We start from the raw sequence: 14,671 nt of genomic DNA, 5'->3' as shown, positions 1-14,671 counted from the left end.
ATTTGGGGGAAATGTATTCTCACTCTTGATATAATTATGCAAATAATAATGAAAACCTCAGCAGAATTCACAGCATGGTACTCTTCTAGAGTTCCAGCTGGTATGCTACCTTTATTAGTACTCACCCTACCATATCCTACTCAGATAATGCCTTTATTTTGAAGTAAATGAAAAAGTAGTCAAATAACAATATATAAGAGGCTGTCAAATTATTGTTTATGTTTTTGTGCTTGTAATACTAATATTTATGCCATACTGAGTTCCATTTTTATTGTAGTCTATTTTATCGTTAACAAAATGTTACATTGAAACTGCTTAATATTATACTGCAATAGTCATTGCTATAGTTTAAGTTATAATTATCTACTATGTTATCTATGTTTTGTTTTGTTTTTGTCAATCTTTGTTTTTATTGTTGCATAGATTATACAGATATGCAATAGGACATTCGTGACATTTTCGTTATAGATCAAAACAAGATAGTGTGAGAGTAAAGATGTAGATCTGTAATAATGAGCATGTTGAATGTTCAGATAAGGTCACTGAGTATACAGGCCACTTTTATAGTAGGTGAAAATAGGGTTATATGCCTTTAGTAGCTAACTTAGTGAAGTAACAACAATGCCATTGGCATAATATGAACGCTGCAGAACAAGCTGGGTGATCAAGGTGATATAACCACTGGCCCTCCACTCAAGCCTATAGCTGTAAAATGCAAAATCAAAGAAAATAGCTAACACAACAAAAATAGAAGCAGTGCAATCAATTCTGAGTCAGAGCCTAAAGATACCGGCTATTGGGCATGAGGCAATCAGGAGGGTCGTTAGGTAGCCAGATGCATGGTACGTGTCACACAGTTTAAGGTGGTAAGCACGGTTTCAACTAATGCCTTGTTTAGATGGTAGAGGGAGGCATACAAGAGGTGATATGAGGCAGGAGCCGAGATCAGAGCCCTCCCAGCCCCAGGCCGATGTGAAGGCCTGCATCCCAGACCCACAGACTCGGGTCCTCATCAATGATTCCAAGTTTTTTTTCTGTAGAGGGATGGCTGAAGCTCCTGATGGACTTTCGCCACCTGCAGCGATGGATCTTCCGCATCTGTGGTCAATGCAGTGGGAGCTTGTCCCTGCTGGCCTTTAGCCCAGGTGGGCTAGACTTAGGAGATTTATTTGCTGTGGGGGGGCAGTCCGCTCGCCCCACTCTGTTCTGTTCTCCTCTCGTGATCCTGGTTTTGTGTTTGTGAGTGGGCTCCTATATTTTGCCAAGAAGCTGTCAAAAAGCTAATTCAGGCATGTCAACATTTGCTCTGCTGTACCACGAGGAGCCTTCATGGACTTCGACGGTCCGAGTACCACGCCCCTTGTTAGAAATGTTGTTATTTTATTGTCAAACCTCAATATTTCTAAATAAAATCAAATGTTTGATATATATATATATATATATATATATACAATTTGTAGAGGTTTTGCACTCCATCTTTCCTCGTTGTAATTCCCTGATGCTCAACTGCACGAAAATACAACTTACAAAAGAGAGCCAGCACTGAAGGACTTGTATAAAAAAATGAAGACTTTTAATCCAAACAGTCAATTCCTTCATATTTTTTATACAAGTCCTTGAGTGCTGGCTCTCTTTTGGAAGAGATATATATATATATATATATATATATATATAAAGGACTTTAAAATGCAGAAAATCTCCTTTACTATTCCATCTTGAAAAATTTCACATAAAAGTGAGATACAAATGCTGGTCAACGTTTCAGTCCCAGATTGGTACTTTCCTCAGGACCTAAAAAAATCACCTTTAAAAATGGTGGAAGGAAAACATGGAGACAAAACAAACAAAAAAATAAAGTAATAAATGGGGTGGGGGGGGGGGAGTGGGGGAGGTGGGGATGTAGCTGTAGTAACATTTAAACCAACCTTTAAAACTTCAACCACCATGACCACTTCTGCTTTAGAAGTGGTCATGGTGGTAGGAGTCTGGACGTGCAATGTTTCAGCTTTCCAGAATTATTGGCAATTGTGTGACAGAACTTGTTGCACCTCTAGGACACATGCCTGGAACTCTTTTCTGGCTGCATAATGTAAATTTTGTGCATATTTTACATTTGTCATCAGCGAGCACTGCACGCTGCCTACAGACATAATCTACTTCTCATTTAAAGGCAGAGCCTGCAAGGGGAAGCTCATGTCTCCCCTACCTCCTCCCTATCCCATCTGATATATTTTTTTTTATTCCGCCCTCCCTCTCTCCTCCTCCGCCCCCTTGCCGGCTCAGAGCATGCGAAAAAGATTTCAAATCAGCTGGAAAAAAAGAAAAGAGGTAATGAATAATAAATTTTAATAAATACCACTGTTCTGTAATCTGTAAATAATATGGCAGTGATAAATTCTATGAAAACCTTAGCTCAGCTTATTTGTTCATTTGACAAGCTCAGTCAATTTTAAGAGGAAGCTGGTTGTGCTCACTTCATGAACTCAGCTAATGAAGCAGAATTGCTGTATTAAAAAGCACTTGTGAAATGAACACATATCGTTGTTCATGACTAACTAGGTAAATGAATTAAACCTGCAATTCCAGGAGAATTAATCTGATTAATATATTAATCAAATATAGCACATACACAGGGTAAACCCTGCTTCAACAAACATAAAAGTGGTAATGAGTAGGGTTGTAATGAGCTAGTAGTGTATACCAGAAGAATATACATGAGTATCCAGGTAATCAAAGAAGGTCCAGACTGGCCATCAGACAAACCGGGCAAATGCCCGGTGGGCTGCGATGGCCATGTGCCCAGGCCATCAGGGAAGGTCAGAGGATCTCCCTTAATGGCACATGCAGGGCCAGAGCTACCCAAGCACAGGCCCAGTTGTGGCACAGGAAGAGGGAGAAAAGCAGAGGATCTGGGGGCTCTAGCTTGTAGCTTGGTACCATGGCAATGCTCTGATCTCGCAAAAGTGATCTCTAGACCTGAGGAAATACAGGCTAGAGTTCACTCACCACCAGACCACCAGGGCCTCACCACCAGACCACCAGGGCTTACAAGCAATATTCCCCTTTCCTGAGCAAAGCTATGGAAAAATACATATATAGTTGTGCTCAAAAGTTAACATACCCTGGCAGAAATTGTGAAATTTAGTTTGCATTGATTTTGAAAATATGACTGATCATGCAAAAAAGTTTATTTTATTAAAGGATAGTGATCATATGAAGCCATTTATTAACACATCATAGTTTGGCTCCTTCTTAAATCATAATGATAACAGAAATCACCCAAAATGACCCTGGTCTTACCCTTGAATACACACAAGGTGACATACACAGGATATTAATGATAATTAAAGGTTAATTTCCCACACCTGTGGCTTTTTAAATTGCAATTAGTGTCTGTGTATAAATAGTCAATGAGTTTGTTAGCGCTCATGCGAATGCACTGAGCAGGCTAGATACTAAGCCATGGGAAGCAGAAAAGACAAAAACAAGTAACAAGGTAGTCAAGTTAGTAGTCAAGCTAAAGAGATATCCAAAACCTTGAAAATGCCAGTCAATACTGTTCGATCACTTATTAAGAAGTGGAAAATACAGGGATCTCTTAAAACCAAGCCACGGTCAGGTAGACAAAGTAGGATTTCACCCACAACTGCCAGAAGAATTGTTTGGGACCCAAAGAAAAACCCACAGGTAACCTCGAGAGAAATACAGGCTGCTCTGAAAAAAGAGAGCACAAGGAGCACAATAAGCTGATACTTGAACAAAAATGAGCTGAATGGTAAAGTTGCAAGAAAGAAGCCTTTAGTGCGCCAGTGCCACAAAAAAGATCGGTTACAATATGCAAGAAAGCCCCTTGACACGCCTCACGGCTTCTGGCACACTGCAAGACCAAAACAGAGCTTTATTGTCACAATCATAAGTGCTATGTTTGGAGAGGGGTCAACAAAGCCTATAGTGAAAAGAATACGATCTCCACTGTGAAGCATGGTGGTGGCACACAGATGTTTTGGGGTTGTGTGAGCTCTAAAGGCATGAGAAATCTTGTGAAAATGAATGGCAAAATGAATGCAGCATGTTATCAGAAAATACTGGCAAACAGTATTCTTCTGCAGGAAGGCTGCGCAAGGGACGGTCTTGTACTTTCCAGCATGACACTGACCCTAAACACAAGGCCAAGTTGACCCTTCAGTGGTTACAGCAGAAAAAGATCAAGGTTTTGGAGTGACCATCACAGTCTTCTGACCTTAATATCATCAAGCCACTCTGGGGAGACCTCACACGTGAAGTTCATGCAAGACGACCAAAGACCAAGATAAATGGGCAGCCATACCACCTGCAAGAATTAGGGACCTCATAGACAACTATTCCAAAAGACTGCATACTGTCATTGATGCTAAAAGGGGCCATACACAGTATTAAGACCTAAGGGTATGCAAACTTTTGAACACAGGTAATTTCCAGCCACGGCAATAAGAGAAATATACAATCCTTAGATCAAGCTGAGAACGTACACGAGTAATCACAATCACAGTACAGAATTGGTGGTGCAAGAACAGACACTGAAAGAAAGTTAACGGTAGAAAACCAGTAGACAAAAGGCAAAATCTGATGCAAATCCGCAACTTCTAAGACATCTATATTAGTCGAATAATTCCAGCTGAGGCCAGTATCGATTAATGGTGCTGGATAAACTGCAAAGAGAGAAATAACGCATAAACGAACCCTTGCATATAATACATTTAACACATTGGAAAAAAAAAAATTAATTGCAATATCATGCATTTAAAAAGTCAGACAGAACATGAAGACATCAAGTTTTTCTTAAAGGTTGACACATATAAGTAGAATAGAGAGAACAAATCTTAAAGGAAAAGCCAGGAATAGTAAACTTGTGACTGTGATGTAAAAAAAGATCTTAAAGACTTCTGTGTCACGTATTCATCCGCACATAAAAATCTGGTTAATGGCATTTACCGTCCTGACAGGAAAAGTTGTGCCGAGCAGCATTACAGTCCTGTCAGGAAAAGTTGTGCCGAGCAGCAATCGTGCACATGAGAACCTGGTGATTGCTTTTGGGGTCCAAGGCCGGTTATGGCCAATCAGATCCACAGGAGGGTTTGTGCTGAGCAGCAATCATGCACATGGAAACCTGGTAATTGCTTTTGGGGTCAAAGGCCTGTTACCGCCAATCAGATCCACTGGAGGGGTATTTAAACCCAATTCTCCTTTTGCTCATTGCCCTGTGGTGGTTTCATCCTGATGGTAATCCAAGAGTGCGTTCCTGATCTTGATTTTCTGGTATTTGACTTTGGCTTCATTTTGATTTCTCTGAATTCTGGTATCCTTGACTTTTGGCTTTCCCTCATCGTTGTGTCGTTGTGTGTTCCTGACCTCGGCAAGTATTTTGACTATTCTTGGATACGTTAAGTCCGGCCATTCTAAGGTCCGCTTATATGTTATCCTTAGTCCTAGGTGTGACACAGTTCTGCATGCTGGATCAACTTGTAATCCTGACATTCTGTTCATTTACAAAAATATAATGTGTGACTCCCTACATCCTTTACTTGACTTACAGTAGAGCTAGATGGGTGTCAGGCAGGCTCTGTATTACCCAAGCATAATACAAATAAAACCCTTTAGTAATTGCATAATATGACGCTACGCGGGGAGTCAGGCACCATAGCTCTAATGGGCTACTCCAACCGCCAGGACCACTTCAGTGATTTTAAGTTGTCACGATGCTTGTAGCCTGTAAGTGCAGTGTTTCGCTATGAGACACTGTGCATACAGAGTTTGATCCCTCTACAGTCAGAAACTCCAAAAACAGTAGTATCATAGATGTGTCATTAGCCAACTGGGAAAAAGAGTTCTGATATAACTTCTGTGCAAAATTAACGTCTGATGCTAGTTCGCACAGCATGCTGATTCCAGACAATCAATAGCAGCATGGCCCCCTTCCATGCCGCCCCTGTCCTCCCCTCAGTCTGCTCTCCCTCCCCCTCTGGCAAGACAATAGTGATGTCAACAGACAAAGGGCTGAGGGACAAAAGTTAAGTTTAAGGTTTTGTTTTTTTGTCTTTTGGCGTTTTGGTTGGGGTAAACCTTTACTAAATAAAAATGCAACATGTATTTCTTAATAAAAATAAAAGCCATTAAAACATAAACCAAGTCAAAATAACAATAAAATATGACAAAACAATCTTACAAACTGTTTGATAATAAAATATAATTCATGACTACCTTTTTGCTGTCAGATATTGTGAGATGGAATTCTCTGGTCTGCAGGGTGTAATGCTTCATTCATCAATCTTCAACTAAGTGCAATAGAGACTTATCCATAGGAGTACTTGGGTCATTATTGTTGCAAAATAAGAAAAAAATAACCCAAACTGTTGGCTGTAGAGAGGACTACTGAGATTTTACTTATTTTAATTTTTTTTAAGGTTTTTTATTAGAGATTTTTAACAGTATTAATAGGAAAAGAAAAGGAGGTGAAGCGGGGGTAATATGGGCAGAAGAAAAGAAAAAAACAAGTTTTCCGAGGGAGTTTGACTTTAAAACTTTCATGAAACCCCCCCCATAAATTAAGATATTCAAGAATAGTGTGAATTAGAAAAAAATTGTGTTCTATCTCTGGAGTGATAACAGTTTGTTTTAGCTTCCCCTCCCCCTTATGATGATAGTCCAGACAAGTTGTAGGAAACAACTGAGCACGTCAAGATCTTGTCGCAATTGTGAAAAGTGCGTCTTCTGATTTTATTAATTGACACGGAGGCTCATATTATGCCTAATCTCTTTCTTTTATTCCTCAGCAGCAAATACAATATATTCATAGAAACAATTCAAACATGTAAACATGCACCCTAAAGGGTTAACCACATAACAATACATCCAATCATAATGCCCCTTGCACCATTAACTCCCCATGTGACCTTAAGCCACTCCTCATTCTTGCTGCTGCCTTCCTCAGCTAAGTACATTTTATTTTTTCTCTCTGTATGATACCAGTAATTTGGTGTCATTTAAGCATAATTATTGTCTAATTTATGTGTGGGTTTCTCATGTATACTCTATTTGTATTTCTGATCTGCTAGTTCTTGGTAGATTTCTCCAGGCATAGTGCAAACTCCTCCCCCCCCACCCTCCTGCTCTCCCTCACTCATTTTGATTATCACCTGGTGTGCTGGGGCGGCTAGCAGCCCTCCGTCGGAGGCTCCTAACGCCCTGTGTTCCTCCCTTCCTCCTTAGAGTTTCTCTCTGTCTTTCCCGGTTCGCCACTGTAGCCACAACGCAAGTTGTGGTTGGCATTTGCTATGCTTTTCATTTCCCGGGCTTTTCTCTTGTTTTGGAGCAGGTGTGTGCCGATTGGCCGGCACAGTTGCTGGGCAGCTCACAGGTGCTCCCCAGGAGCCATTGCTGAGGGAACACTTGGTGAGCTAGCCTTTTTCATATTGCTGAGTTGTTTACATTTGTATTTTAAGGTACCCCTGATACCAAAACAGTTCTTGACATAGTTACTCCTACCTTACACTATTAGAGATTTGGTTTCCCCTTATCTGGGCAACTTCTATTTGACTATGCAGTCACAAAAGGATTTGGGCACAGCTTTTTGGGCACAGCTTCTAACGATACTCCCGTTAGTGCCAATAATCGGACACTCTGTCTCACTCCATTATTCATGCCCTCATGTCCGCCCAGCGGATCTCAACCCACATTGCTCTCAACCCCACGGAGCACAAATTGGTGAATACCAGTGGGGGCAAAGCTGCCAAATAAATCTCACCACATAGACGAGGAAGCCTCCAAAATTGTACAGTCGGACAAGGAACGTCCTGTCAAAGATGATGTGGTTGCACCACAACAAAGAGCCACCCACTGGGCAAAATCGGTGAGAAGTTGGAAGAGGGCAACAGCCCAACTAGAGTCATTCGGAACAGGAGGAGGCATGGAGCAAGTCCGATGACGAGGAATCTTACCATTCGGGCACACTATTTCTCGACCATGGCTCCCTATCCGTATCCGGGAATGCCGATAAAGACGCAGTGGAAGACTCCACCCTTCTTGACCCACAGGGCAAACCACTTTTTGACCCGGATGCACTACAGCATCCAAGATCAACAGAGTGGTTCCCGCTGGAAGATGTGGCAAAATATATAGCCGCACTTATCAGGAAACCTCTTAATAAAGTGGCACATAGCAAAATGGCCTTCTTTTTGGGGACAGTTTTGCGAAGGCACATTTACTGCACTGGACAAGGCACAAGCCAATATGAAAAAGGTTTTCTCCCATAGAGTTTTTGGCAGGGCTGTCAGATATCTGGGCCGTCTGCCCGGCGTTCCTCCCGGGGCTCATACCGGATTTCTCGAGGCTCTTTCCAGTCACGTTTCCAAGGTCAGGAACCTACATCCACCTCTCCATTCCCAGTTCGAGGTAGGCGTTGGGATTCTCGGGGAGCCAAAAACTCTTCCTTTTCCGATGCCCTTATGGTAAGTTCCCTCCTTCATCTTTACCTTGAGTAACGTTGGTGGGGGGCAGATTGTGCCATTTTGTAAATGCCTGGCGCAAGTTAACTTCGGATACTTGGGTTCTACAAACTGCCAAATTGTCTTCTCCACCCAGGACAGGGCCTTAAGTGCAGCGTAGATACAGTCTCTAGCCACGCACCCGCAGGCTACAGGTTTTCTAAGCAACCTTTCCGTAGTGCCCAAGAAAGGCAGAGGTGTCTGACCTGTCATCAATTTACGCCCCCTAAATGCATTCATGGCATACCACCATTTCAAGATGGAGGGTATCCACTCTCCCCGGGACCTGCTCCTATTTGGGGATTGGATGGTCAAACTCGACCTCATCATCCCAATGGCCGATAATTGCCAACGTTTCCTACAGTTCCGGTGGGAGGAGACCACGTGGCGTTTCAAATGCTCACCCTTCGGCCTATCATTGGCCCCGTGGTGCTTCACAAAGCTAATGCGGCCAGTAGTTGCTCTCCTGCGAAGCAGAGGGGTGCCTCTGATTATATACTTGGACGACATGCTCTTGATGGCACAGGACCCACGCTTACTCCAGGAACACCTGGCTTGGACCAAGACATTACTCTGCAACCCTGGTTTCCTCATCAACTGGGACAAGTCAGTCTTAAAACCTTCTCAAGTCTTGGAATTCCTAGGCTTCACCATTGGCTTAGTGGGAGGGACACTCCTGTTACCATCCTCCAAAGTCAAGGCCATCAAGAAGGAAATCCGCCGGACATTTGCACGTCCTGTGCTTACACTGCGACAACTGGCCAGAATCATCGCCCTTCTCTCTGCCTCCATCCAGGCCATTTTCCTGGGTCCACTTCACTACAGAGCCCTTTAACGCTTAAAAGCAAAATACCTTTGTTTGGGTCTCTCTTATTCAGACTCTGTGCCTCTCGATTTCGTAGCCAAAGAAGAACTCACTTTATGGCTGCAACACATGGCAACATGGAACGGAAGAGCAATCTTTGGGACGAGGCCAGACTTCGTGATGGAATCCGATGTAAGTATGCTTGGATGGGGCGCGCGTTGTGGGCTTATCTCCACCGGAGAAAATGGTCCCCAGACGAACAGAGGTTACACATCAATTGCCTTGAACTGTTGGCAGGCTTATTTGCAGTTCGGAGTCTCGTAGGGATCTCAATCAACTGCTCCATTCTTTTACACATGGACAATGTGTCAGCGGTCCGCTACATCAACCATCTCGGGGGCAGGCCGGACTGGGAATTAAAAGCAGCCCTGGAAAAAAATATTTACCAGCCCCATAATGCGTCGCGCCAGCATAGTAGTAGTAGTGTACAGTTAGAAAAGAGAACTTAAAATTAAAAATTATTACTCCAACGTAAAAAAAAGCACTCATAGGCTTCAAAATAAACAAAAGTGGGGGCGGAGCTAACAGAACGGTCACACACTTTGGAGCTCTGCACCAAATAGAACAAAAAACAGCGAATTTCGGGTGGAAATTGGACACAACACTGACCAATTCCTCGCATCCCTAGCAGGAGAACAAGATGGGCAGAAAACACAAAAAACCCAAATCCGGGAAAAGCCCAAACGCCAGAGATATCGGGGAACTTTTGCGCGACACACAGCAAGCCGCGCAACAGGCCGCGTGGCAAAAGATGGCGCTGGAGGAAGAAGGCTCCTTCTATTCCTCAGACGGAACCCCCTCGGATCTCGGAGAGGGACTCTACAGGGGCCCGGCACTGGGCTTACCACCGGGACCCTCTCCCGCACAAACACCAGCCGGGGCACCAGTATGGCGGATCTGCTCAAAACTATGTTGGCAGACCTGCGCAAGGACATAGCTGCGGACATGGCCTACTTTAAAGACGTACAGTTGAAGCCTCCACAAGCTCCCACGACACCAGACTCACCTCGGTCGAAAGACAAATCGAGGACCTCAGGCGAAACTCAAACATAAGGCCCCACTAAGACTAAAGTGAAAAAAATAGAGTTGCAATACATGTACACTGTCACATATACACATTGATTCACTGTTACCTGAAAGTGTGTCTGACAGAGTGTGTGTGAATTTATGTCTCAATGAGCATGTTTGCGTTTTTATTTGAGACCGTATGTGTATGGGGTAGCTGCTTGAAGTGTACTGTGTGTATGGGCGCTCTGCCTGTGGCCTTTGTGCATTGTGTTTATGGCAAAGCTATGTTTCCTGACTGTGTGTGTATGATGAATGTCTTCAGCTGGTGACTGTGACAAGGTGAGTAAAGGGGAACCAGTGGCAGGGAGAGTGTGAGAGGGCGAAGGGGGTAAATGGACAGGGGGTAAATGGGAGTGAGAGAGATAGAGGGAGCATGACATGGTTTGATGAGGAAGTGTGACAGGGTGAGTGGAGGTAAATGTAAATGGAGGGTAATTGTGGCATGGTAGGAGGGACGAGTGTGACTGGATTAAAGGGGGTTAATGTGACAGGGTGAGTGTGGCAGAGTGAAGGCAGCTGAGTTTGGAGGGGGTGAGATTAACAGGATTAGGAGTGGTTCATGTGTGTGGATGCATGAAGAGGCTGACAGTGTGGGGGGTGACGACAGTGTAGTGAGGGGTGACAGTGTGAGGTGATGCTACCAGTGTGTCTGGTGAGGCTGTGTGTGTAAGGAGGGTGATAATTTGTGTGTGGGGGTGATCCTGTGTGTGAGTAGGTGATGGTGTGAGTAGGTGATGGTGATGGTGTGAGTAGGTGAGAGAGGGAGGGGAGGGTGACGGTGAAAGGGAGGGGAGGGTGATGGGGAGAGGGAGGGTGATGGTGACAGGGAGGGGAGGGTGATGGTGAGAGGGAGGGGAGGGTGACGGTGAAAGGGAGGGTGATGGTGAGAGGGAGCAGGGCCAGTGCAAGGATTTTTGCCGCCCTAGGCAAAAGTAAAGTTTGCCGCCCCCCCACCCCCCATATGACATCACAATGCCCCATGTTAACTAACGCAAGTGCTGCAGTGCCGCCGTGTTTACATTAAAAGGCCTGCAGGGACAGGCTATAGACACCAGAACCACTACATTAAGCTACATTAAGCTTCCCCCCCCTCCCTGTCCATTTATTCTCCCTGTCCATTTATTCCCCCCCCTGTCCATTTATTTCTCCCCCACTCCCTGTCCATTTATCTCTCCCCCCCTCTCCATTTATTTCTCCCCCCCCTCCCTCCCTCTCCATTTATTTCTCCTGCCCCCCCCCCCCTCCCTCTCCATTTATCCCCCCCTCTCCATTTATTTCTCCCCCCCTCTCCATTTATTTCTCCCCCCTCCCTCCCTCCCTCCCTCCCTCCCTCCCTCTCCATTTATTCCCCCCTCCCTCCCTCTCCATTTATTTCTCCCCCCCTCCCTTTATTCCCCCCACCCTCCCCTACCTATGTGTAGCGTGGCCGAGCTCTGTACTGTCCGCGGCTACAGGGAGCTTTTGTTTCCTGTACCCGGCCGGACTTAAAGGAAGTGAACACTCAGTGTTCACTTCCTGTTAGTCCGTCCGGGTACAGGAGACAAATGCTCCCTGTACCGGCGGATCATACAGGGCTCGGCCACACTACAGTGAGGGAGTGACAGGAGGGAGCGCTGAGCGCTTCCCTCCTGTCAGCCCCTCTCCTCATGCTGCGCCCGGGCGGTGCGCCCTCATGGACGCACCAGCCCGGGCGAAGCTGCAGCCGCCTGAGGCGCTCTACAGAGCGCTCGGGCGGCTGCAGCATTAGGGGGGCCGGCGCTCCTGGCGGCGCCCCTTCCCAAGGGGCGCCCTAGGCGGCTGCCTAGACCGCCTTAATGGTAGCGCCGGCCCTGAGAGGGAGGGTGATGGTGAGAGGGAGGGGAGGGTGACGGTGAGAGGGAGGGTGATGGTGAGAGGGAGGGTGATGGTGAGAGGGAGGGGAGGGTGATGGTGAGAGGTAGCGGAGGGTGATGGTGAGAGGGAGGGTGATGGTGAGAGGCAGGGAAGGTGATGGTATGAGGGAGATCATTTAAAAATTATTCTAGATGTAATTTTTTTAAAGACCTGGGGATTATAACATTGGGAGAGGTTTTAAAGGCCTTTATTTTTCTCACACAATACACTAGGCAGCGGTCACTGAAACTGTTAGGGAGAATGCCCACCTCCTGGATTCTGTCAGGAAAACTTGAGAGGATCCAATCCAGCAAGGTATGGTTCTGGCTGTTCAAATTAATGCGAGTTGGGGAGGTAATTAATTGCGTTTGCTGCAAAGACTTAAACAGTGAACATGATTTATTATTTTTAGGATTCAACCAATCAGTATTAAAATCTCCTTAATCCAACATTTCACTTTTTTGGTTCTAAGTTGCAGTTTCACTAAGGAGTTGGGCTATGTCAGAAAGGGAATGTACTGGAAAGCTAGGCGGATGGTAGATTCCAAAAACAATGATCGGTTTACTAAATGGAATCTTGATTATACCAGAAAAGTAATCAAAGGTGGCAGGGGACCTATAGTATTGTAATATTTAAATGCCTGTCTCCTGTCGTTAAAAAAAATAAAAAATAATATATATATATATATATATATATATATATATAAAATCCATTTTGTTTGGCCCTTTTGACCTAAATGTCTTTGCCAATGTGCTGTAGTCCATAATTTATTGAATAAAACTATATATGATTGAATGCTGTAATAATATTAATTGTTTTGGCAGTATTGCAAATAGTATAGTGTTAACGTTATTAGCATTATGAAGCTGCTTCGCAAATCATTTGTCATCTACATTTCCATTGTACACGCACAAAACAGCGTCTGCCCAAGTATCTTATAACATAGGAGGTCAAACTTGCATCCTAGTAATGGGAAAGGAACTTGTCCAGGCAGAGATCACTGTTTGCATTTTGGTCATATAACACAGCTAAATATCCATGGACTGTCCGGACCTCATCAGGGCCCCACACAAATTCTGATATAAACTTGATGATGTTTCCAGCATCCTAATTCATACAGAGCAAGCTATCTAAAAGTGGCATACACCAGACCAATAACTTAATCAAGATATTTCTCGATTCCATGGCTTTACAGAGCGTCTGTGGCTGGGATGTGACCCTCTCAAGGCAAATTCTGCAGCGTGACTTCTGCAGATTACCTCATTTGAATTCTTCAGGCTATCCTCGTCTACTTCTGCCTCCCTACAAAGTGACATCTTCACATCGCAGCCCCTCTGGTCCTCCACCACCAGCCCATGGCACTACTACCTTGGCTTTTCTCTACGATAAAGGGGTAATGGTTGCAACAGACTCACGCTCTTCAGCTGGAAAACTTGTTTGCAGCCCAGACAGCCGCAAAGCTACTCTCATACATAGTCATCTAATTGCCTCTACATCTGGGAGCGCTGCCGATTGCCAGTTCTTTGGACGAGTTCTTGCAAGGGAGTGTCGCCTCTACCAGCTGCGGAATGGATATATGCCCAGTGTGAAAGGGGCAGCTAAAATGTTGAGTACGATGATGTTGCCATTTCGTGGCATGGATATCTGTGCTGCTGTAACTCTGTCTGGTTGGGATCGGAATGGACCTTGCATTTGTTATGTATACAATGATGGAACCCGTATCAGCTCTGATGTCATCTCTGTGGGATCAGGGTCTCCTTACGCTTACAGCATTATTGATGATGGATACAGACCAGGCATGGAAGAGGAAGTGGCTCGTCAGCTAGCAAGGCGAGCAGTATGCCATGCAGGGAGAAGAGATGCATACTCTGGGGGTTTTGTTGATGTGTATATGGTAAAAGAAAGTGGGTGTGAGAAGGATGCCAGGGAGGATCTAGTAGCGATGTATAAGAGACTGGTTCAAGAGGAAAAGCAAGAAAAAGAAGCAAGAAAATGAAAGGAGTATCATGCCAATCCCTAGTCTGGTGGAGGGTGAGGAATGGACACAAAATGTTGTTTTGAGAAAAATAAAGGAGTAGTCTTTATAATATTTTGTGTGGTTTATCTGCCTGAAAAAGAATGCAGATCTCAATAACAGGGTAGTGGCACTTTAATTCCACTGTGCTTCACTATATAAAAGAATTGTATCTGACATGTGAGCTATATGTAAGACAATTTAAAGGTAGGCAAAAAGCAAATTTAGTAGCATATTCGTTTTTTATTTTTACTAAAAGAGGTAAAAGGGAACATTGTTATCACTTCATGGGTGATCAGTAAACCATCTCATTCATGATTGCTATTTTTCAGG

The 14,671-nt window shown here is 44.4% G+C and overlaps 1 protein-coding gene across 1 annotated transcript; it reads left to right on the top strand.

The window, feature by feature from the left end:
- Positions 1 to 13,379: 13,379 nt before the first annotated feature.
- LOC134612713 (proteasome subunit beta type-11-like) lies at positions 13,380 to 14,411 on the top strand. Its single transcript, XM_063457133.1, has one exon. The coding sequence runs from the start codon at positions 13,508 to 13,510 to the stop codon at positions 14,318 to 14,320; it is 813 nt and encodes a 270-aa protein (XP_063313203.1). The 5' UTR covers positions 13,380 to 13,507; the 3' UTR covers positions 14,321 to 14,411.
- The last annotated feature ends 260 nt before the right edge of the window (positions 14,412 to 14,671 follow it).

The sequence above is a fragment of the Pelobates fuscus genome, chromosome 5 (assembly GCF_036172605.1).
Source record: "Pelobates fuscus isolate aPelFus1 chromosome 5, aPelFus1.pri, whole genome shotgun sequence".
Taxonomy (NCBI): domain Eukaryota; kingdom Metazoa; phylum Chordata; class Amphibia; order Anura; family Pelobatidae; genus Pelobates; species Pelobates fuscus.
The sequence above is the reverse complement of the archived record's forward strand: the minus strand, read 5'-3'. Positions and strand labels throughout refer to the sequence as shown.